The sequence below is a fragment of the Leptonychotes weddellii genome, chromosome 4, assembly GCF_054177405.1.
Source record: "Leptonychotes weddellii isolate Sample4059 chromosome 4, ASM5417740v2, whole genome shotgun sequence".
In the NCBI taxonomy this organism is placed as follows: domain Eukaryota; kingdom Metazoa; phylum Chordata; class Mammalia; order Carnivora; family Phocidae; genus Leptonychotes; species Leptonychotes weddellii.
Window position 1 is genome coordinate 919,834 of NC_138372.1, and position 25,115 is coordinate 944,948.

Genomic DNA, 25,115 nt, shown 5'->3' on the forward strand with positions numbered 1-25,115 from the left:
CCTTCCACCACCTCTTCCCCACTTTCAGATGGGCTCCTCAGGGCAGAGAACCACCCTCCTCATGCTTGCCACTGTCACTGCTGGCTGCCACCAGCCTGGATTCTGGGGACACTCACGCTTCAGCCCTGGGCCCCCTTAAGTCACTGTGTGGACCTCGACCCTGCCTGGGACAAAGCCCACCCTTGCCAGACCCTCTCTGAGCTCCTGATCCAGGGGGTCCAGATCCTTTTCCTAAAACCTTTCTTCTTATGATTTGATCCTCCAACACAGACTTTACAAAAATTTGGCACATATGTGCATCCAGCCCCCGTCCAACCATCTGTCCATCGAGGTTTGCAGATTTCCACCCGAGAGGAGAAGACCAGCACCGATTTTCTCCCGGAAGAGCCAGGAGCAGACCCCACCTTGTGTCCCCACAGATGAACCCCTCACTTCCCAGCATCCCTGAGACCAGGGTGCGTCTTGCAGGTCCACAGGTCCTGGTTTGCTTGGCAATGCTTTTCTCTTGCTTTGGTGGCATGCACAGTAATGATGTTTCTAGTCGCTGGCCTCTTAGATTCGATGAGGAATGGGCTGGCATCTGGGGCAGGGGGAGGGTTGGGTGTGGGCATGGGATGCAGGCGCAGAGGTGCTTGTGGTCCAGTCCCAGGAGGTGGGGTGGTTCTGAAGGATGGCAGGTCTGTGGTGTGGCCAGCGAGGAGGAAGGTCAAGGTCATCGGTGTTGGGAGAGAGAAGGGGACCCAGTGCCCAGATCTTTGAGGATGGGGAGATGATGCGCATGGAGAAGGGGGCGGGAGAGGCTGAGGGGCAGCCCACCGGCCACCCGTGGCCCTGGGAGCTGGGCGCCAGGTCGAGGGCCCCATGGGGCTGGCTTTGGGGGGAGAGGCGCTCTTGCCACCGTGCCCGGGTGGCTTGCAGGGGGCGTGCAGTGAAGCACATGATCGGCAGTATCGCAGGACTGGTCATGTTTGTGGGAGAGTTGGAGACATCAGACAACCTCTTGTGATGAGGACATTCCGCACCAGGAGCCATGTGGGAGGACAGGAAGGGCATGCTCTGGGGCCGGATGGACCAGACCTGCCGACAGAGATATGCCTCAGGGGCTCCGGGAGCTGGGCTGGCTGTGTGCGCGTCCAGTGTGTGCTTTCCGGGCATCTGTGCTCATCAAAGTGATATCAGTGTGCTGTCTGGTGAGGGAACGAACGAAATGCCTGTTTCATTGCACAAGAAGAATATGGTAGACATTAGTTCTCTTTTAGAAGTCCTTTTAATTTGGTACAGCTTACAAGGGTAATCAAATAACAGGTCATGTTTCGAGAAGTTAATCTTAGCAAACTTAAAAAAATAATCATCCTAATAATAAGCCAAAGAGAAAGCTTAGAACGCAGTCCAGGAGGCACCTCCTAGGCCTGCCCTGATTTGGGGGGTTTTAGCTTTTCTTTAGGGAGGGATGTTACGATCTGGTGCCTCCATTCTCTGGTCCTGTTTTCTTTCTTCGTTTTTTTAATCAAAATAAACCGTTCCAGAAACTGTAAACTCTAGAGTGTGCAACTGGATGAGTTTTTACAGAGGAATCCGTCAGCTTCCAGTTGTTTAGGGGATACACCTCACCTGTGCCCAGAATCGCCTCCACCGCCCCTCGCCTGCCCTCCCCCCGTGCTGCCTCTGTTCTGCCCTCTGCCGCCCCCCGCAGAGTTTTGCTTGTTTTTGAACATTTTGTCATGGAATCCTACAGGATCTCAGTCAGCATCCTGTTGGTGAGACTTTCCTATAGTGTTGGGTGTGGTTCTGGTTTATCATTCCCTTCGCGGGGTCGGGTTTCAGCGTGTGCCTTTACACACACGTCCTCTCGAAGGTGGCGGTTTTCAGCTCCAGTGGGGAGGGCCGCTGTGCACACCCGTGTGCGTGCGTCCTGCTGGCTTGCACACACAGCACGCGCTTCATGTGCATGCACACGAAGCCGTCGGGTATGTGCCCGTTCAGGTTATTTGGTTCTGCCGTCTCTCAGGGTTTGCACTCTGCACCACTTTCCGACATCACCTGTGTGGACTTTCTTCCATACCAGCAACCAGGAGTGACCCCAACTGTGTGCGCTGCAGTTTAACTCAGTTCTGACGTGTCTGCCTGGTGTTAGTGCAGACCCCACAGCTGGAGGGCTCGGCCCACAAGACTGCCCCAACTTCAGATACCGTAGCCTGTGCTCCTGACCAACCCGTGATAAATCGGGTGTTCCCAAGACCCCCTTCTCGGGTTCAGTGGCTCACAGAATCAGGAAAACACTTCAGTTTACCGGCTTGTTATAAAGGATGCAACTCAGGAGCGGCCTGATGGAGGCATTGCGGAGGGCAAGATTTGGGTCCTCACCGCGCCCTCTCTAGGTACAGCGCCTAGAAGCTCAGCTAGGGATGTTCGTGGAGGTTTCATTACAGAGGCGTGATGGATGAAATCATCGACCATGGGTGATGTGCTCAACCTCCAGCCCCTCTCCAGTCCCCAGAGCGGGGGCGTGGGGCTGAAAGTCCCAGCCCTCCAATCACACCTTGGTCTTTCTGGTGGCCAGCCCCCATCCTGAAGCTACCGGTGCCCAGGCCCTGAGTCATCCCCTTAGTGTACAAAGGACCCTCCATCACTCCAGGGGGCCGAGGGCTTTAGGAGGTGTGTGCCAGGATCACACCTGTGATAAGCGTGACTTCATCATACACCCTTCAGGTTGTGGGGAGTCTCTCCTACACACCTTTCCCAGCGCACGCAGTTGGCTCTTTTCTGGTGCCAACAGAGCCCGTGTAAGGTGGCATCACATTCTGTCCTTGCATTTCCTCTGAGAGGTACCTTCTGAGAGGTGCCTTCCCGCATGCTTCGGACTTTCCTCCAGACTCACTTTGGTGAAGTGCCGGTTCAAGTCTAATGCCCAGTTTCAAAATCAGGGTGTTTAAAAACAATTTCACTGGCTGTACATCTTTTTTTTTTTTTAAGAATTTTATTTATATGAGAGAGAGAGAAAGAGAGCACATGAGCATGAGCAGGGGGAGGAGCAGAGGGAGAGGGAGAAGCAGGCTCCCCGCTGAGGGCCCTACGGGGGGGCTCCATCCCAGGACCCTGAGATCATGACCTGAGCTGAAGTCATATGCTTCACCTACTGAGCCACCTAGGCGCCCCTAGGCTGTATATCTTTTTTATTGATTTGTAGGGCATTTTATGTATTTTGGATATGAGTTCTTTGACACATCACAAATTTGTTCCTGCAATCAGCAACTTGCCTCTTCATTCTTTTGATGAAGAAAATGGAATCTTATACAATTAGTGCTTTTTGTACTGTGTTGAAGAAATGCCTCTTTGCCTCAAGGGCCTGAACATCCTCTCTCACGCCAAGATCGCAAGCTTTCGTTATTACCACAACTCCTGGGAGTGACCTCTGTGTGGTGTGAGGTAGGGGGTCCAGGTCATTTGCATCCTTGCTGATAACCAGTTGATCCAGGACCATTTATTGAGAAGCCCATCCCTTTCCCATCACATTTCAGTGGCGTCCATGTCATAAATCAGGTGACTGTCCGTGTGGGGACCTGTTTCTGGACTTCTGTGCCATGGATCTGTTGTACCAACATCACACTGTTTTAATTCAGCTTTAATAACCGTTAATATCCTGCGTCATAAGTCCTCCGGTGTTGTTTTCCTTCAAGATTATCCTGGCTGTTCTCTGCCTTTTCCATTTCTGTACAGATTTTCCAAGTGGCTTATAAATTTCCAAAAACCCAGTGAGGCTGTTTGTTTGTTTTTAGTTTGGATTGCATTTGAATTTATAGATTAACGTGGGAGAACTGACGTCTTCACGGTAGTGAGGCTTCCAACCCAGAGCATTCTCTTAACTCTTCTTTCCATTCTCTCAGTAACATTTTATTTATTTATTTATTTATTTATTTTAAGATTTTATTTATTTGCGAGAGAGAGAATGAGAGACAGAGAGCAGGAGAGGGAGGAGGGTCAGAGGGAGAAGCAGACTCCCCGCCGAGCAGGGAGCCCGATGCGGGACTCGATCCCGGGACTCCAGGATCATGACCTGAGCGGAAGGCAGTCGCTAAACCAACTGAGCCACCCAGGTGCCCCTCTCAGTAACATTTTATAGTCTTCTGTGTAGCAGTCCTGCACGGTTTTGTTAGAGCGCTTCCCTGGTATTTAATTTTTTATGCCATTTTATATAAACGGTGTTACCTTTATGTTCGTTGATAGAAATGTATAGAGAAATGCGATTGTTTTATATTGACTTGTCCAGCAACCTTGTTAAATTCACATATCAATCCCAGCTCTTTATCTGCAGATTCCCGTGGATTTCCTAGACTAGCATTCTGTCCGTGAATGGGTTTTATTTCCACCTCTCCAACCTTGCACTGTTTATCTTGCCAAAACAATGTGGAACAGAAGTGGTGACTCAAAATTTCACCGTTAAGGATGTTTGCGGAGTGATTTTTTTCTTTTGTAAATCCCCACCCTCAAACTAAGGAGGTTCTATCTTATTCCTCGTTGAGAGTTTTCATCCTGAATTGTATTGGATTTTATCAAATGCTTCTTTTCTTTCTCTGTTGACATGCTTTTCTTTTTCATTCTATTAATAAGGTGAATTAGGGGCGCCTGGGTGGCTCAGTTGGTTAAGTGTCTGACTCTTGATTTCGGCTAAGGTTGTGATCTCAGGGTTGTGAGATTGAGCCCCCCCCCCGTTGCCCCCCCCACTCACACACGTGCCCTCTCTCTAAAATAAATAAATAAAATCTTTTTTAAAAAAAGTGAATTAACTGATTGACTTTGAATGTTAACCAACCCTGCATTCCCTTCATGCACTTCATTTGGTTGTGATGCATTACCTTTTCTATATTTTGCCGGATTCAACTTGCTTATATTTTGTTTGGTGTTTTTGCAACTATATTTGTGAGCGAGATTGGCCTGTAGTTCTCTTTTTGTAATGTCATTGTCAGAATTTAACATGGAGGTATATTGGCCTTATAAAATTAAATGAGCTTTTTTTTTTTAGTTCCTGAGACAATTTTACATAAGATTGATATTATTTCTAACTTAATTATTTGGAAGAATTCACCAGTAGAGCCTATGGGCCTGGAGTTTCCTTTGTGGGAATATTTTAAATTCTATGTTTAATTTTTAAAATAGAAATCAACTATTGAGATTTTGTGTTTCTTCTCTTGTTATCTTTAGTTGGTTTTTTTAAATATTTTTAAAATTTTATTTATTTGAGAGAGAGAGAGCGAGCACAAGTTGGGGAAGGGGCAGAGGGAAAGAATATCCAAGCAGACTCCTGCTGAGCACGGAGCCTGACTCAGGGCTTGATCCCATGACCCCTGAGATCAGGACCTGAGTCAAAACCAAGAGTCAGATGCTCAACTGACTGAGCCACCCAGGCGCCCCAAATTCAGTTGTGCTTTTAAGGACTTCTAAAAGTCTAAGTAATATTTATTGACATAGTTCATATCTTCATTGTGTTTTAAAAATCTTTATTTTAAATTTTTTTATAATGATTTTTTACCTATTCATCTGAGATAGAGAGAGAGAGGGGGAGAGTGAGCACAAGCAGGGGGAGAGGCAGAGGGAGAGGGAGAAACAGGATCCCTGCTGAGCAGGGAGCCCGATGTGGGACTCGATCCCAGGACCCTGAGATCATGACCTGAGCCAAAGTCAGAAGTTTAACCAACTGAACTACCCAGGCGACCCTAAAATATTTTTAATATCTATAGATGTTATCAAATTATTAGGGATTTATCTTTCTCTTTCTAATTTTGTTACTTTTTCATTATGTGTTTTGTGCTATATTAGATGGATACAAATTTAGGATCATGATATCTGCTTTTTGGATTGACATTCTTATCATCATGAAATGTTGCTGTTTAAGATGAAAAATATTATTAGCCTGTGAGTCTCCTTTGCATGTGTGTGTATTGGGGGAAGGAGAACTTGGTGTTTATGTGGTATCCTTTTCCTTACAACTGTTCTGTGTCATAGTTTGGAAATGGGTCGTACTAGCAGAAGTTAGTTGTTTTTAGTGTACTCTAGACAATCCCTGTCTTTTAACTGAAGCCTTTAATCCATTTACATTTAACGTCATGCTGATATGTTAACAGTTTAAATCTGCTATCCTAGTATTCATTTTATAATCAACTCATCTGTTTCCTTTGGACCTTCCTTTCTTCCTTGCTTTTGGTGCGGTCAAGTGTTAGTATTCCACCCCCCCCCACCCATTAGCTTTGTTAAGTAATACTTAAAATTTTTTTTTAAAATATTCTGGCTGCCTTAAAAATTACAAAACACATTCTTGGAATGTATCTTAATTACTTGTACTATTTCCCAGGTAAGACAAGAACCTTACAACATTTCAGTTATATTTAACCTCTATCAATTTTTATGCTATTGTTGTTGTATGTGAATGTCACATATATTTTAAACCCCACGAATCATCATTAATATTGTTTTAGGGGCACTGGGTGGCGTAGTCAGTTGAGCATCCAACTCTGGATTTTGGCTCAGGTCATGATCTCAGGGTTGTAAGTTCAAGTCCCACATTGGGCTCTGTGCTCAGTGGGGAGTCAGCTTGAGGATTCTCCCTCTCCCTCTGCCCTTCCCCCCATTCTCTCTCTTTCTCTCTCTCAAAAATAAATAAATAATTTTTTTAAAAAAAATACTGTTTTAAATGGTACCCATTCTGATTTACCCATTTATTTAACCTTCTGATGTGCTTCATTTCTTCCTGCATGATCCTGCTTATGTCTGAGGCCATTTTTCTTCTGTCTGAAACACTTCCTTTAGTATTTCTGTTGGCATAGATTTGCTGACAATTAATTGATTTTTGTTTGTGTGAAAATGTGTTTCTTTTGTGTTCATTTTTGAGGGATATTTTTCACTGGGTGCACACGTGTAGGCAGTAAGCATTGTTCTTTCAGCACTTTCGGTACGTTGTTTTCTGGCCTTTGTTGTTTCTGTTGGAAAGTCACCTGTTGATCTTGTTGTTCCCCTGAAGTAATGCTTCTCTCTCTCTTTTCTTTCTGGCTGCTTTTAAAATGGTCTTTGTTCTTCTATTTCAGCAGCCCTCTGAAAGAGAGGAAAGTATTGAATTTATCCCAACTGAGGTTTGTAGAGCTTTTTGGATCTAGGGCATAATGTCTTTTGTCTTTTTGGAAAATGTCAGTCAGTATCTTTTCAACTACTGTCCTGTTCATTCTGCCTTCTTCCCCCGGGACTCCATACCCACATCTTTTCACCATATCCCATATGTCTCTTATGCTCTTTTCTGTATTTTTTTTCCATCCTGGTTTTCTTTACCTTCTGTGCTTCAATCTGGATATTTTCTACTGATGTGTCTTGTTTTGTCTAATCTGCTTTTAAATCTTTCTCCGAAATTATTGATTTCAGTTACTTTTTTTTTTGTTTTAAATTTCTGAAATCCTAGGATATTTAGGGCTTCTCTCTTTTTCTATAGGTCTAGTTCAATGGTGAAATCCTCTCATCTTATCTTTTTAAATACATTTGAATATCTGGATCACCTGAGTCTATTTCTGTTGACTATTCAAGATGCTTCTATCTCTTGGTCAGCCTGGTACTTTTTGATGGAATATCAGATACTGTGTTTGAAAAACTGTAGGCATTCCGAACAATGTTATTTTCCTCATGAGAGGATTTAATTTTATTCTGTTAGATGGAATGTGGACAAATTACCTTGATTCAGCTCAAGCTGGTCCATTTCCCATTTTCCTTAAATGTCTTTCAGTAATCTCAACCTGGAAGGTCTGGGGGTTTACCAGGACCCCAATCTCCAGCACCATGAGTCAGCCAAAATCTCTACCTGGGCTGCCTTTTTTTTTTTTAGATACACAGAGAGAGCATGAGCAGGGGGAGAGGCAGAGGGAGAGGGAGAAGCAGGCTCCCTGCCAAGCCAGGAGCCCGATGTGGGGCTCGATCCCAGAACCCGGGATCACATTTAGCAGCTTCTTGGCCTCTTGCCTTGAACTTGTGCGCTCAGGATCCAGCAGACGCCTCGAAGGGAAACCACATGCTGGGCGACAGGCTCATTTCTCCACAGCTTCCTTTTCTGAGGTGTCTTGAGATACCTCTCAGGTGGGGGTGGCTTGGCCTAGAGGGCAGAGCATCAGCCCAGAGGGGATTATTCTCCAGCCTTAAGACCTAATGGGATTTGCCTTGCGCTGTGGGCTCACTTGGGACCCGTCACCTTTCCTTCTTTCTTGTGTCTCCCTTTTGGAATGGGAGTGGCCATCCTAGGCCTGTCCCAACATTGTATTTTGGAAGCCTCTATCTTGTTTGGTTTCACAGGTTCACAGCTGGACTGGAATTTTGTCTCTGGGTGAATGGTACCTGGAGTCTCACCTATGACAGATTTAGATAAGACTGTGGACGTCAGAGCTGATGCTGGGATGAGTTAAGACTTTGGGGGCTGTTGAGATGGAATGAATGTATTTTGCATGTGAGAAGGACATGAATTTGGGGGGGGTGTCTGGGGCAGAGTGTTATGGACTGAATGTGTCCCCTCAGAACTCCTGTCTGAAGCCCTAACCTGCAAAGGGACGGTGTTTGGAATGAGGCCTTGGGGAGGGGATAGTTGAGGTCAGAGGGCGGGGCCCTCCTGATGGATCGGCGCCCTTTTAAGAGAAGAGCCAGAGAGCTGTCTGCCCCGTGGACACAAAGCGAGAAGGCCGCCTGCCTTCAAGCCAGGAGGAGTCCTCACCACAGCTGGCCGTGCGGGGCCTTCCGCCTCAGGCCTCCAGCCTCCAGCCTCCAGACGGTGAGAGCTCACTTTCAGTTGCTTGCGCCCTCGGTCCCTGGTGTTGTCACAGCGTCCCGGGCTGACTGAGACCTCTGTAGGCTTGGGTTGTCTTGGGCATCCTGAGCCCCGGTTTCTATCTCTAGACAGATGCCCGCGAGCTGCACGCAGGTCTTGCTTTCTCACGGCACGGTCTGAGGACACGAGGTGGGCCTGCTGACACATCCCTCCCCCCGGCATCGCCTGCTCTCCCAGTCCCGCGTCCGCCTGGGATGCCCCGGCACATTTTCGTTGTTGTTTTCCTGCTGTTGTGGTTTGTTCTTGGAGACGGAATTAGATTGAGGCCCATCGGTTCCTGGTGCCAGCATATGTCTGCAGGGCCCATCTGGTGCTCTTGTTGGCGTTGCTGCGCTCCGCTCCCGGGCGCTGGCCTCAGTCGTGGGAGAAGCGCTGGTCCTGCTGCAGCCCGCTGGGTGCTGGGCAGCTCCGAGCGCTTTCCAGTTTCAGTGAATCCGTGGAGGAAATCCTCCACACAGAAATGAGTTGCATTCCATATGAATTTATTTATAGTAGGTTACTTGGAAGTTGGTGTACATTTTTCCATAGAATCTTTGTGAGATATTGGTCAGCCATTTCATTAAAACGTGATTTGTACCATGAAAAGTTAAGGTATTTGTGATAAAATGATTAGAAAGTTGAACTATTGAGGCTCCTGGGTGGCTCAGTCGGTTAAGTGTCTGCCTTCGGCTCAGGTCGTGATCCCAGGGTCCTGGGATCGAGCCCCACACTGGGCTCCCTGCTCCACGGGGAGCCTGCTTCTCCCTCTGCCTCTGCCTGTCGCTTCCCCTGCCTGTGCTCTCTCTCTCTGTCAAATAAATAAATAAAATCTTAAAAAAAAAAAGTTGAATTGTTATAATTCCTCCCCCTTAAAACACCTCTTAGGATTGGTTTTCTTAACGGGTACTGACAGTATTTGGTGAGGGAGGGGCAGCTCTGAGGAGCCGCGGGCAGGGCTGCAACCCCCTCTTCCCGCCCTCACCGTGGTGCCCCTGTCGCCTGCCCACCCTGTGTCCCTGTGCACAGCATGCCACCAGCCCCTCCCAGCCCCCGAGTCCCGTCCCAGGTGGCAGGCTTTCTTTACGTGAGCATCTCTGATTTTAAAAAATCAGCAGCCCCATCCCCAGACACGTGCCTGTGCATGCCAGCTCGCCTCACTAGGTTTCTTAGCGAGGGTGAGTCAGAGATCGGTTTCCAAAGCAGGCGACCTGTGTTTGCACAGGCCCTCCCGCGGGCCGTCAGCACCTGTCTGTCCTCCACGGGGCCTTTTCCCCTCGAGGAGCGCTTCACATCCCCTTCCCTAACCACCACCTCCTCCACGACGTGTTAGCCCCTCTCCCATCCATGGCAACCTGGCTTTCCCCACTCTGCACCTGCGGCCTCGCGGGGTGCGTGCCCAATGCCCACTCTGGCTGCTGGGAGAGGGGGTTGGTGGGAAGCTCCTGAAGGGGATGCTGAGCCTCGAGGACCGCGTGCCAGCTACTGGCACGCAGGCATCCTGCTGGGGAGATATGCAGGACGGCCGCACGCTGGGCCCAGAGAAACGGGAGCTGAGTGCGTCCCCCGTTCCCCTCGGTGCAGGGGCTCACCGTTGGGTGTGGCCTTTATGCAGTTTCAGCTTTGAAAGCACCATCTGCCACCAGGTGCAGCCCCATGACTTAGCCTGGACCTTGGGTTTGCCTTGGTGCTGCTGGGTGGCAGTCCGGGAGGCGCTCGGCAGGCCGCTGTGGCTGCAGCAGATGGGCAGCTTGACCCCGGGAGGCCCCCGCACAGCGTGTCCGGAGGAGGTGGTGCCCGGGTGGGTCCAGCTGAGCCCGGCCCAGGCTCACTGTGTCTTCCTGTGGCTGCCCCCGTCATGTCCACCCAGCCAGCAGTGACCGGGCCTGATGCCCCTATCCCCTGCCCCGGGAAGTCCCTCTCTGCAGCCTGGTTGGGCCATTTCGGTCGTGGGACTGCCCTGGACCAGTGACATCACTGGGGGTCGCCCTGCTCCGAGTGCTTTAGAGCAGATGAGATCAGCACCCCACCCCCAGCAGTGCCAAGGTTGGGGGGGCGACGCCAGGGCCACGTGAGGAAGGGCAGGCAGATGTCGGGGACGGCACCACATGGTGGGGGGGTTGCAGCCTTATTCCCATTTGCTCCCAGTGAGGAAAGCCAGGACTTAGAATGACAGGTGCCTCGCACACACCCTGGGCGATGCAGCCTTGCCCCATAGGCCCACGGTCTGCAGTGCCCACCCCGAGGGCTCTGACCACGTGGCTGATTCGCACCCCCCCCATGGGGCGCCACTGCCCAGCTGTCCCCTCTGAGTCCCCTCGTCCACCTGACTTGCGCTTCCCTCCAGCACCGGCCATTTACATATTCATCGTGTTTCCCATCATTTGCCATCAGTTCCAAGAGGACAGAGACTCTTGTTGTGTCCCCCATGCCTGCCAAGGGTGTGGACTGGTATCCAGGGATGAGCCAGCGCGGGCAGGCGGGACGGGGCGCCAGCACGGAGCTGGGCAGGGCCTCACTCCCGTACTGAGGGTCGAGGACCTCTGTTGTCTTCCGTGTACTCCCCTAGACTTCTGTGGGATCGTAGTGACAAAGGCCGTGTCCTGTGTGCGGAGGCCTTGTGGGGAGGAGGGGGCCCCTGGGGTGCAGGCAGAAGCCAGGCTAGCGCACCATGTCTGTGGGAGCAGGGGCTGTGGCCGACATGACCCGAGTAGGCCACCCGCCTTCCATGCTGCATGGTCCCCAGGCCAATCCCAGGTCCCCTTCTGTTACCGTGGTTCTTCTTCACTTCCCTTTCAAAGTCTAGCATACTTTAAATGACATTTTCAGGGCACCTGGGTGGCTCAGTTGGTTAAGCGACTGCCTTCGGCTCAGGTCATGATCCCGGAGTCCCGGGATCGAGTCCCGCATCCGGCTCCCTGCTCAGCAGGGAGTCTGCTTCTCCCTCTGACCCTCCCCCCTCTCATGCTCTATCTCATTCTCTCTCTCAAATAAATAAATAAAACCTTTAAAAAAATAAATAAAAAATAAATGACATTTTCAGCTGGGAAACAGGATGGTGAGAAGCAGGCTTGTGATCGGGGACGTCCCTCCGCGGAAGAGGTCTGTGTCCTGGCATCCTGCTCCTTGCAGGCCTGGGACATGAGCCATGGCTGGGTTTCCTAAGTCACAGGGATGCTCCATTGTCCCTCGGAACCTTCCAACCAGGGTGCCCACTAGGGAAGCACCAGATACCTCCCCTGCAGCCAGGCTCAGGTCCCACCCGAAACCCCAGACTGCTGGTTTCAGAAGGTCACGTGGTAGCATGTCATAGAAGCCTGTGGGTGGAATGTGCATCTGGTGAGAACAGGGGGTCCTGGGGGAACCAGTGGGCGATGTGATGCAGAGCTCGGCCCTGCAGGACCCCCGGCCACCACCTTTCTCCCCCAACACGCACATCTCTGCACACAGTCCTGGATGACCAAGTGACCAGGATGTCTTAGACGTCCTAGCCCTGGGAATGTGTTCTTTGTCAGTACTGTTTCGTGTCAGAATGAGCCAGGGCTGAGCCTTGTACTGAGGAGACCTGCTCAGAGAGATGGGAGGTCCCTGCCCCGGGGGCACCCAGTCCATCAGGGGGCCGTCGGGGAGGGAGCTGGGCCTGCGGGTGGCGGCACCCACTCTGCCCGAGCCCCTGCTGTCTGCTGCACTCCACTTTCCACCTTTGGGCCCAAGGCCACCTCACCAGCTCCTTGGCCCTGCTTGGGGCCAGGTCACTCAGCGGGACACCCCCTGGGGGGGACGGCATTCAGCTGTCCCCACACGGTGCGCCCTGACGTGAGCCACATCGAGGGAGCCCTCCCTGCCTGGCTCGGAGGCACCGCGGGGCCGTCCTTGTGGCATGGCACGGGGCTGTGCTGGTCACCCTGGGCTGTGGTCCATTTCCCGTGAACAACAAGAGAGGCTTTTCCTGCCGTGCTGCCCTGCCCCGGAAATTTGGCACTGCCCACGCTCGTCCCCGTGTCTGCGGGACGTGGGGTTTTTTCACACTGTCGCTCCACGTGCTCTTCTTGTCAGAGCCCTCAAGACGCTGCATTGCCATAGAAACTGAGCTCGTTAAAATTCCCTGCAGCCTCCTAATTATAGAATTTCAAAGACAAGCAAAGAGCTTCTTCCAAGGGTTGGAGTTGAGGCTGAGAGGAGGGGGGAGAGCAGCCCACGCGCCCCCGGCGCCTCTGGATGCTGGCCGGGCTTCTCCATGATTCCCAATCCAGGGCGCAGGGAAGGGCCCCTGGCAGGCACACTCTGACCTCGGGGCTCGGCCTTGACCACGCAGCCAGGACAGAACCTCGGATCCGCCAGGACCCTAGGGCCCCGACTCTCCCATGGAGGCCTTTCCTGCCCACCCGATGTGTGGGGGACCCTTTTCTGCGGGCACTGAGATCAGTGGGGATGGGGCGGACACGCAGTGGGGGCGCAGGGCCAGCGTCATTCCCAGAGCACCCGCCCATCCGCACACGCATGTTCTCTGAGGACACGTGCTCTTTTCTTCTTTTTATACTGCGGCTGTCACTTCAGATCAGGGATAGGGGCTCTGACTTTCCAGGCAGAAATCCACAATCTGCAAATGTGACAGTTGTCTGAGCCAGTGGCCTACGAGGCTGATGGCCCTGGCCTGGGAGGGCAGGGGATGGCTGGGTCCCCGCCGAGCTCAGGGGCTCAGGCAGAGTGGACATCATCCAACTGCATCCAGCCCTGCACTTGGGGAACCTTCTAGTAAACAGTCCGAGGTTTGAAAGTTTTGGGGGTTTTGGTGGCTGCCATGGTGGGAATGTGGGTTTTGCAGGAAAGGTGCTCAGTTGATTCAGAAGTTAAGGAGGTGAGGGGCACCTGGGTGGCTCAGTTGGTGAAGCATCTGCCTTTGGCTCGGGTCATGATCTCAGGGTCCTGGGATTGAGTCTCGCATCGGGCTCCCTGCTCAGTGGGGAGTCTGCTTCTCCCTCTACCTCTTCCCTTGCTCATGCTCTCGCTCGCTCTCTTTCTCTCAAATAAATAAATAAATAAATAAATAAATAAATAAAATCTTTTTTTTTTTAAAGATTTTATTTATTTATTTGACAGAGAGAGACACAGTGAGAGAGGGAACACAAACAGGGGGAGTGGGAGAGGGAAGAGCAGGTCTCCCGCCGAGCAGGGAGCCCGATGCGGGGCTCGATCCCAGGACCCCGGGATCATGACCTGAGCTGAAGGCAGACGCTTAACGACTGAGCCACCCAGGCGCCCCAATAAATAAAATCTTAAAAAAAAAAAATTAGGGAGGTGGTAATCCCAGTCCAGTCTTGAGAGAAACAGCAAGCAAACCCCAGGAGAGGGGCATTCGACACAGCGTCTGACCCGCACTCCACGCCAGCAAGGTTGTCAAACCAGGGACAGCTGGGAAGCTACACTACCCAAAGGGGCCTGAGCAGACAGGGGTGAAGTACCGTGTGGGATTCTGGGTGGCACCTGGGTCAGAACGAATACATCGAGGAGCAGCTAAGGAAATCTGAATAGAGTATGTGCCCGAGTCAACAACGTCGCATCAATACTGCTTCATTAGTCGTAACAAATGTGCTGCACGATTGTAAGACGTCAGCCAGAGAGGACACTGGGCGTGCGCTCTGTGGGGTCCCGTCCTCTCTCTGCAGTTTTCCCTTAAGTCTGGAACTGTTCTCAACCTTGAAGTATATTAAAAAGGCCGTTGAGGAGGATGCCGGCTCCAGCTGGAGTTTAGGTAACAGCCCTGGTGTTCATCTCTGTCTTGAATACGTCAGAGGGCAGTCAGGTGTTAATGGGAGGGGAAGCTGTGGGCAGGTTACGTGGGAACCCTCTGGTCTGCCTTTGAACTTTCTGCAAATCCGAAATAAATTGCGTGTGTGTGTGTGTGTGTGTGTTTTATAAGTGAGGGATGTCACGCTGTCCCTTGTGGTTCTTTATAACTCACCTGACCGCTGCTTTCCAGGTAGTGGCCTGGGCATGGATCGGACACCCCAGGGGCTCCCCTGCCTTTGCCTGGGGTGGTGCCTTGCCGGGGTCTGCAATGCCAGGGGCTCTGAAAACGCCTTTCTGTCTCTGCATAGGGTGGGGGTGATGGTAAATACCATCTTAGAGACCTTGTGTGAGTCGGGGGTCTCCAGAGAAACAGAACCAAAAGGATGTGTGCATAGAGACAAGGACCTCTGTTTTAAGGAACTAGCCCGTGCAATTAGGGAGGTGGGCAAATCGAAAATCTGCAGGATCGGCGGGCAGGCTGGAGACCCAAGAAGAGTCTAAGCTTCAGTTCAAGTCCAAAGTCTGGCTGCTGCAGAATTCCCTCCTGCTCAGGGGACGCCCATCTTTTGTTCTAGTCAAGCCTTCAACTGATTGGATGAGGCCCACTTATGTCAGGGAGGCCAGTCTGCCTCATTCAAATTCCACTGATTTAAATGTCAGTCTCATCCAAAAACACCCTTGGGGTCTCTGAGTGGCTCAGTTGGTTAAGTATCTGACTTTTGATCTCAGCTGAGGTCTTGATCTCAGGCTTGTGAGTTCAAGCCTTGCATTGGGCTCCACGCTGGGTGTGGAGACGACTTAAAAAACAAACAAATAAAAACAAACAAGAAAACCAAACACCCTCATGGAAACATCCAGAAAAACGTTTGGCTACATATCTGGGTGCCGTGGCCCAGCCCAGCTGACACACAGAATGAACCACCCTTGCCCAGAGGCACGCATTTCCTGAAGCCATACTCAATCTCCAGTTAACCAGCAGCAAGGTCATACTTTGCCTCCCGTGAACCGGCAGGCAGGCGGGCAGTGGCAGGGGGCGTGCCCCCCTCCCCCGCCCCAGGCTGGACCACAGCAGGGGACAGGGCCTTTCTTTGCCCGCTTAGAGCTTTGTTTCATTTTTTAAATTTGATACACTTTATTTAAAATAAAAATTCAGCACCCGTTCCTGGCCCCCATGCCCCCCCCACCCCCGCCAAAAAAAAGAGGTTTCAAACGAGTCCTTAAAGAAAAAAATGAGATGGAATTTTATTTGAAGATGAGTCAGAGGGAAATACCTGAAATTACTTTGTAGCCAGCCTGTTGTTGCTACCTCTGGCCCCTCCCTCTGGTTTTGCAGTTTTGCCTGCTCAGGGTTTAGCGTGGGCTGAGGCGCCTGCGGGTGTGTGGCTCGGGTACCCACAGAGCATACGGTGTAGTGGACACGTGTGGCCGTAGCAGCTGCGCGGGACGGAGCTCAGCCAGCACCCACGTGCCCAGGGGCTGCCTCCCAGAGGCCGCACCGTCCGGAACTTGGCGTTGGTCTTCCACTTACTAGAACAACTTCATCTCACGACTGTGTGTCCTGAAACGATTAGTTAGCCCCCCTCTAGCGCTCTGGGCCTGTGGGGGCCACGTGCAGCCCTTGGTCTTGTCCCCTCAGTGAGTTTGCCTGCCTGCTGTGCACCCCCTCATGCCCCTTGGCCTCTGCTGGGGCATCTTTGTGTTTCTTATTTCGGGCAGCTTTAGCCAAATTTGAAGGATACCTAGTCGGGCGTATTTGTGGATTTCCGTGTGGTGCGTGCACTGGGCACAAGAAAACCAGAGTGTTGGCACTAGGCCAGCTCAGCTCCCTCTGCGTCTCTGTGCCCCCCGTCTGTCTGTCACTCAGTGCCTTCTCTCTGCAGGACAGCTGGGGGTTGTGAATGCCACATGCAGGGAGGGTCAGGGGGCATGCATGGGACGTGGGGACGGTCAGTCCTGTGGACATCAGCACGGACCCGCCCCCAAATCAAGCCAGGTCGGCTGGACGGGCTGGAAGTGGCAGGACACACCCTGTCAATCTGGGCAGAGGCCCTGGGCGTCACCAGGGACTCCTTAGAGCTGAGGGGCCAATGGACCCCAGGCCTGCAGCCCAGGTGTGAACTTGCAGGTCAGGGAGCAGGAGGGTGAAGGCCGGTGCCACCTCCCGCCGGCTCTGCTCCCGTCTGGGTGTTGGCTGAGAGTCTGTGGCAGGACACCTTTGAGGGGTCCTGGGTGATGCGTGGGTCTCTGCCAAACCCCCAGCTGCCCACTGGCTGTGGGGCTCCTGCCGCAGAGGAATCTGGACGTCTTGTTTCTGACTCAGTCTCCCATTTAAAGGGAGAGAAGCAGGCTCTCTGGTGGCTGTGACCTGATTTTAGCACGGTCCAGCCAGAGCTGGTAATTTGCTTGTTTTGAAAACATTTCGTTAGTTTCCGCATTGGTGTACGTTCGTGGCACTTCCACGACTCATGAAAGTGGTTTTCACTGCGGAACTTTAAAAAAGCACAAAGCTTCCCGTTGTACCCTGAGTATTTTGTACCAGCGTTCACTTCAGAGTGTTTGGAAGGAGCAAAGTTACGAGCATTTTTAGGGAACTGTTAAACGTGTAACTCTAGCATTTTTGATTAGCGGTGTCCTTCTTACAAGTTTGGATTATTGAATGCGCTTTTTCGAAAGCGACGTGTTTGATAACCCTTGACTCAGCCTAAGTGCTTGGTGTGTCTGCCTCACCTCTGCCCCAAGATCTGTCAGGTGGGGGGACACTGGGCAGGGGTCTCTCATGTCCGGTGGGCAGGACGCCCGGCTGCATTTCAGGCAGACCGTGGACTCCATGTGGCAGCTGCTGCCCCTCCAGGATGGTGAGCCATGAGCTCACAGCCCGTGTGCACCGCACCCCGGTGTGGAAAAGGGGGCCTGGTTTCCGTGCCTGGAGGGAAGGAGGGTGGAAAGGAAAACAGGGAGGCGGGCTTGGAAGCGTGTTGGCCTCCGATGACTTTCCAGCCGGACCCTCAGGGGGGCCGCCCAGCCGCTGTCCTCCCTGCCAGGGCGGCTGTCCCCGAGGGCACCTCGGGTGGGGTGGGGCTGTTTCTTTACCCTTCTCTCCTGTCCCCCCAGAATCCATCTACCGCCGCGGAGCCAGAAGATGGAGGAAGCTGTACCGCGCCAACGGCCATCTCTTCCAGGCCAAGCGCTTTAACAGGGTGAGTGCCACTGTCTCAGCCCCCAGCTCCCGGGCTGTCCCCGCCCCGCCTGCCCTGCCCTCACCAGCCAAGGGAGAGGTGGGGACACTTCCCGCTGAGAGTGGGATGGGCTTCAGAGGCCGACAAGCCCGATCCTGAAGTGTTGGGCCTTTTCTGCACGTGGTGGCCGCCTGACAGATGTGGTGTGTGCGTCTCCGAGTCTCTCTGCTGGCCCGGGTCAGGCCGCCCTTGCTGGGGGCGTGGGGGCTCTGAGGTCCTGGCCTGCTTGCGGTCAGAAGTGGGTCTGCGGATTTGACCGATGACGCTGGTGTGCATGGTGTGCGTCTCCTGTGAGCCCCGGAACCCCGACAGCCCCGTGTCTGCCACCCACGTGGCTCCCAGCCCGTCCTTTCCATCCGTTCTCTTCAGGATGCTCTTCTGTTCTCTAGAAGTGATGCGATTCAGGTGGCTTTGTGATGGTCCCACTTCACAGTGGAAGGGGTGGTACCTGTAGGTGCCTCGCTGGCCAAGGACTTTCGTGTCCTGGGGCTTAAAGCAGAAACTCATTCTCTCCCAGTTCTGGAGCCAGAGGTCCAAAACCAAGGTGTGTGCAGGACTGTGCTCCTTTGGTGGCTCTAGAGGAGGATCCTTCCTGCTCTTTGTAGCCCCTGGGGGCTGCCGGCGGTCCTCGGCTTGTAGCTGCAGCAGCCCTCACGTGGCCTCTGCTCTCTCCCAAGGACACGAGGCATGGTTAGGGCCCGCCCAATCCAGTACGACTTCATTTTGACGGTACATCTACAAAAATTTTTTTTCCAAATGAGGTCACATTTGGAGGTTCTAAGGGGACATGAATTTGGGGGACATCATTCAACCCACTCCCACAGCCAAGCGCATGCACACCTGAGGGCCTTTGCACGTCCTGAGACTCCGCCCTGCCCACCCTCCCCCCTCCTCTGCGTGCTCAGAGCTCGTTCTGTGTCTTACTCCGTCTTGGTTCAGACAGTCATCCCTGCAGCCCTTTCTCTGCGGCCCCCATTCCCATGTGCGGCTGATGTTCCTCACAGGTCTGTGTCTGCTCTCTCCCACCGGGCCTAGTGCTCTGGGCACAGGGACTCTGAACACAGATTTGTTGTTTATCATAACTAATGACTGGAAGAAAGTCAGCTAGGGGAGCCCTAGGGGCACTGTGTTAGGGACCAAGAAGGAATGGAGCGTGTCTATCAGGAATGAGAAGGAACCCAGGTGGGTGGCAGGAGAACAGGGGGTCCAAGGAATTTCGGATGCCTCGGGGAGGTCAGGCATCACCAAGCAAGAAGGTATGAGAGGACCCTGATGCCAAGTGCTGCTGGAGGGTGAGGACTGAGGGGGCATGCGTGGGTAATAGACCTTTGTTCCATCTCTGGGTGGACGGACGGGGTGTGGATGGGAGATGCTGTGGTGAGCCAACCAGATAGGATGAACCCTGGCTGCTGACAGCGTGAAGAGATGGAAACGTCCCAACCCCCAGGATGCGAGGCACCTGCCGCCCCCACCCTGTGTTTATTTTTCCAGCCAGCTGTGTGGCCAGGTGGCTTCTCTTTCTGCACAACTGGGCGCTGGCTTGGTTCTGGACAGAGAGGGGTCTCAGCCAGATGGGACTGGCCAGCCTTCGGGATATCAGACAGAAGGTTCTAGGAGCGCCACCCCCCCCATGTTGACTTTCAGGGAAACGCTGTTTCCTTCATTACCGCACACTCACTGGTCCAAGATGAAGCCTACCCACCCAGCAAGACAGGCTGGGGCCCAGGCAGCACAGAGGGACCTGGCTTCTCCCTCTCTGCAGATTTTAGGAGAAAAACCCATTTCTCTGGTTGCAAGGTACAGGCCGTCACCCTCTCCCCCTGCCTGCCCTTCCTGGCCCCCCCCACAGTCAGTGAGAAAAGGCTTTTCCTCTCTGTGGAGGAGCGGGGACTCCCAGGGGTGCCCCTGCCACCCCATTCAGCTGTCCCCAGAGCACCAAAAGTAGGTTTTCACAAACACAGGGGGACTGGGAAGGGGGCCAAAGACCCTCGACTCTTAGACTGTTCAGTGTTCACAGAACGAGGAGACACAGGAGCCTGCAACGTGTTGCCAAGTTTGATTTCCCACCTGATTGTCCTTGGTTCTGAGTCCTGCGTCTTGCTCGGACCCTGGAGGCTGGGTCTGCACCATTCACCATGTTAATCACAGGATTGTGCGGATCACCTCCACCTGTCACTTGAAAGGATGTTTTAAGAGCTACACACTTGGTTCTGCAGGAATCAGCAAGATTTACGGGGCAAGGGCCCACAAGAGATCATTTCTCATGTTCTTCATCGGTGACCTGGGCAGAAAGTGAGTGGGTGTCAGTTATGGCTGAGTCTCCCCACCAGGATCTTTATTTGTCCTTGACACGACTTTTCTTCTAGAACAGTGAGAAAAAGTTCCACTGGTGAATCAAAGGGAGAGATCCAGCAAGTTTCTGGAGGAGAAATGAAGACCTCCACCCTAGAAAAGGAGACACCAGTGCCATGGATGGGGTGGCATGAGGGCAAAGTCAGAGCCTGGGCCTGGGGACCCCAGGGCATGAGCATTTCCCGTAAATGCTGGTCAAGGGTTCCTCCTAAGCTTTTTGGTCCAAGCAGCTAGGACAGGGTTAGCACGCAATTCATGTCAAGGGCCAGAGAGTAAATATCTTAGACTTCGAGCGCCACCAGGTCTCTGTTGCAACTGCCAACCCCATTGTAATGTAAAAGCAGCCAAAGACAGGGGGTAAACAGATGAGCGAAGCTGAGTTCCAATAAAACTTTATTTATAAAAAACATGGCCGCATTTGGCCCACAGCTGTAGTTTGCCTGCTCCTAGGGTAGAAGATTGGAGTTACTACTTGCTGAATGGATCAAGGCCTCAAGAGGAGCAGGTTTTGGGCCCAGCATGAGACCCCCCTCCCCACCCTGCATTAGCATGAAAGCAGGATTCAGAAGATGCAGGAGGGAGGAATGAGGCTGTCCCTCCGGCCCCAGGAAGAGCAATAGCTTCTTATACCTTGTAGGAAGAGGCGGGAATGCACGGAGAATCTGCAGCCTCAAGCTGGACCTCCCACACTCTTGCAGCCCTGATCCGCAGCCTAGTGGGCCAGCCCAGGAGGGCTCCCCAGGGGCCAGCAGAGGTGTGGCTCCTCGACAGCCCAGCCTCAGAGGACCCCACGGATGAACCAGTAGGACACCTGAGCTCACGGTCAGGAAGCACAAAGCACAGTGGAAACAGGGCATCCGAGCAAGAACCTGCAAAAACCCAGACTAAAGGCTTAGACGGAAAGGAGTTCAGGGTGACTGAAAAGTAGAATGCGTGATTGAAAATACGAGCCAGGAACCAAGTCAGCAGCGTGTAAGGAGGCTTAAAAATATTTTCATTCCATCAATTTATTCATTCAGGTGAATTTCAGAGTATCGAAGCTTAGGGTTTAGGTTTTGTTTTTTAGTGTCATGTTTCCCGAAGTGTTAACAGTTCAAACAGAGGTCTGAGATAAAGAGCCCTTGGCAGGCTGTCCTGAGCGGCGTGGGTGCATGGGTCCCACGTCCCTTCCATGTCCCTGGTGCGGAGCCCGGGGAGAGCGTGCTGCTCTCCGTCAGCAGCTGGCCTACCAGCCCCCGCTTATCTCTGGGAAGGAATATGTGAATTTGTGAAGCCACCGAGTGGCCGACGGAAGAAGCACTGCAGATTAGTTGTGCAACGTGACCGTGGGAAAGCTAAACACATTAGCATATTATATAAGAAAGGTGAATTGTTCTTAATGGCTTCACAAATGGTTTGACGCAGCCGGACACACAGAAGAGAATGAAAACTGGTCTTCATACCCGAAGCTCTTCTTTGACTTCCGAAGTTAGGCGTTCAGCGGTTGCCCTACTTGGGCAATGCTGGTACGAAACGAGGGCGGCCAGAGCTGGAGACACTGTCAGGGGCCCCTGCGGCCGCCCCCCGTCCAGCCCTCACTGCCGTCCGCTGCACTTCAGCCCATTCCCCGACGGCCCCACGGTTTGCGTTTGGCTGCTTGTGGGAGGGATGCTTTAGGCAATACAGACGACTTGGAATAAATGCTTTTCTGTCTTGTTTTCAAAGTTAAAAATAATGGGGCTGTGTGTGTGTTTGCTTGACCTTAGCAAACATGTATTGGGCACTGACAGTGTGCTGGGCTCAGCCCCGGGCACTCGCCGCAGAGCTGTGACCAGGACCTGAAGCTCTGTGTGTGGGGACCGGCTCCCTCGGGCCCTGGTTTCCCCGCTCGGCACTTCGCTGATGAGGAGTCGGCTTCTCGGTGCCCGTGGCTGTGAGCTCCAGGCACACGGTCTGTCCATGCCACCACGCCCCACGCCAAGAGGATTCCATCGGGCATAAATGAACTCCGCTCAGTACAATTGTGGTCCTTTTTATTGTTCTTCAGGAATAATGAGAGGCTCTCTCAAAAGATTGAAATTTGTTAAACATGCATATGAGTAACAGCTAGAGAAAAGATGATCACGGGAACCCGGTGCCACTCACATGCACCTCCTGCCACGTGTGAACAGATTTCTGAACACATTCATCTTCATGCACTTTGTAACAGTTAAAAATTAGGAAAACATCACCAAACAAACTGATAGTTACTATTAGCTTCAGATGTTTAGAACCTTGAAGAAAAAAGATTTGCCACTTAAAAATCTTTAAAAATATAAAAAATAAAACAAAACACCCAAGATAATCGCAGACTGCCCCTAGCAGTTCAAAGTTATGACACGTCAGAATGCTGGGCAGAGTCCCTGTCTCCGTGGTCATCCAGAGGCGAATCCGGACGTCTCCCATGCCTGTCTCAGCCTGGGTCTCTGCACACAGCCCCGCAGGAGCTGTGATCCCCCTCCAGCCCCTACAAGCAGGGGTGGGTCCTTGCCCGAGGAGGGGTCTCATCACCCCTGCCAGAGCGGGGTCCCAGCCCCCTCCTTGGGGCCCTTGGTTCCCCCAACCTGGGGACGGACCCCAGTGGGGGCTCCTGAGCTTGGGCAGAGCCTCGTGTCCAGATGTGACCAGCTGATTGGGCCACCTCTTGTCCTAGCTCCCTGTCACCTTTTGAGGAAATCCGGGAAGATGCCACATGCCCCAGCGCTGAGCTGGGTCCCTAGTGTAGCGTGGCTTCAGGGGACACCCCGGCCCTCGGCCTGATGGCTGCTTTTCTTGCCTGTAGAGAGCATACTGTGGTCAGTGCAGTGAAAGGATATGGGGTCTCGCAAGGCAGGGCTACCGGTGCATCAACTGCAAGCTGCTGGTCCATAAACGCTGCCACGTGCTTGTCCCGCTGACCTGCAAAAGGCATATGGTGAGTGTGGGCCAGATAGGGCCCTGGGGGCCCACAAGTGGGGGCAGCCTCAAGCTCATTGTCCACACTGACCCTGGTGACCCTCGGGCTCCCCGTCTGAATAGGGTCCTGCCACCAATGAGACAAAAGGAGGGGGTGCCTGTGGGTTGCAGAGCCATGACCCCGGCCAGCACCCCAGCTGGGGCCCCTCTTCCCACGCCCTTTGAGCCCCCAGCACTCTTCGGGCGGGTGGCCTCTAGCGGGGCCTCCAGGGCCCTCTGCCACGCTGGGATGAAGGTACGGGAGCAAGGGGAGGCTCATCTGTACCCGAGGCATGAAGCAGCTCTAAGGAGCCGCAGAGGGAAAGCCCATGCCTCCCTGAAAGTCGGAGGATGCACCCCCCATGCCCCTCAGCCTATGACCGTGGACGTAAAGCACCCTGGCCCTTTGATGTGTTGTTCATTTCCCTCCTGAGTATTCAGGCTTGGTAGTGCTCGTGGGACCCCTGAGCAGGAGCAGGACGTTGAGTTCCTCCTGGGCCTCTGGCAGGCACGTCTGGGCGGGTTGGCTCATCTGATGTCTAACCCTGATTGAGCACTGGGAGGAGGGGTCCCTACACGGACTGGTGTGGGGGAAATGCCCACGGTCTTCCTAAAGTCCTTCCAGCCGTGGCTGCCAAAAACCAAAAGGGTGCACATACCCTTTGACCCCATAGGTCCACGTTAGCCTGAGAAATAAGGCCAGCCCCAGAGATGTATCAGTCAGGGGCTGAGGGATGCCAACGCCTGGAGCTTAATGTCGGCCAATAGGGGGCTGCCTCAGCTGTGACGTCAGCCCGCAGGACTCTGTGATGCGGCGGTGGGGGCGGGGGAGACTACCAAGCATTATGTACAAAGGCCCCATTTTTTAAAGCACCTGCTGGAAAGGTCACAGCCTGAGGTGCTGAGTGGTCTCCTGCTATAGGATCACAGGAGATGTCAGTGTGGGTCTTCCTGTCTCCAGTGTGGTAAGGTTAGCAGGTGATTTGTGGAATATGTATTAGGACATGGGCTATAATGTGTGTATCACAGGAGGTGGAGATAGAAAGCCACACAGTGTCTCCAGAAGCTACATTGTAACGCCTGCCTGGTCACTTTGTAATGCCCATCTCTTTGCAGGATTCTGTCATGCCTTCCCAAGAACCTGCAGTAGATGACAAGGACGACGTGGACCTTCCTTCTGAGGACACCGATGGAAGTAGGGGTTGCTTTCTTCCTGCTGGTGGAGCCCAGGCTCTCCACCCTGGAATTCCTGCGTGCCTCCCCTTTCTGAGCACGAATCCTTTCTAGCTCCCATCTGCTCTCTGAGGGTCAATATTGGCAAGCATGCGCCCCTCACTGCGGGGCTGGGGACGTCTCTAGGGCCTTCCATCATCCCTGGGCAGAGATGGCAGAGTGGGGTGGCCTTCCCTGGGCACACACATCTCTGAGAGTGGCTGCCATAGGAGTCCAGGCGGGCGTTTTCCCTCGGCACCGACTTTGGGAGTTCTAGAAGATACTTTGGCGGCTACCACAGGCAGGCCCTCCCACGGGTGGCTGCTGCATAGGCTGGTCTCCATGGAAAAGCCTGCTGTCAAGTTGGTTCTTGAGTTTCTGTGGGATTTTATGGGGTTTTTTTGGTGGAGGAGAGACTTTTTTTTTTTAATGCTTTTTGAATACTAGTTGGACCGATAGCCCAGCTCTGAGCTCCCAAAGTCTGTGCACTGTTAAGAGCATGGTAAATGTGAGTTCTGTGCCCTGAGAGCACTTGAAGGATGAAATGAGACCACAGAACATAAAGCATTTAGCACAAAACCTCACACAAAGGAGATTCCTAATAAACAACAACGGCACACCCGCCACACACCTCCCTAACTACTACCCATCCAGCCATCCAGCCACTTACGTATCTACCCACCCACCCTCCACTCATCCATCCACCCATCCATCCTCTCTCCCACCCACCTGCATACTCTAAGAACATCTGG

At 52.8% G+C, this 25,115-nt stretch overlaps 1 protein-coding gene across 3 annotated transcripts in view; it reads left to right on the plus strand.

Moving 5' to 3' along the window:
• PRKCZ (protein kinase C zeta) overlaps positions 1–25,115 on the plus strand; it is a 104,286-nt gene that overhangs the window by 53,281 nt on the left and 25,890 nt on the right. For all 3 annotated transcript variants that reach the window (XM_081817314.1, XM_081817315.1, XM_081817316.1), the window contains 3 exons: positions 17,723–17,808; positions 23,000–23,131; positions 24,268–24,346. In XM_081817314.1, coding sequence (XP_081673440.1) covers positions 17,723–17,808; positions 23,000–23,131; positions 24,268–24,346 — 297 coding nt within the window. The remainder of the gene's footprint in view (positions 1–17,722; positions 17,809–22,999; positions 23,132–24,267; positions 24,347–25,115) is intronic.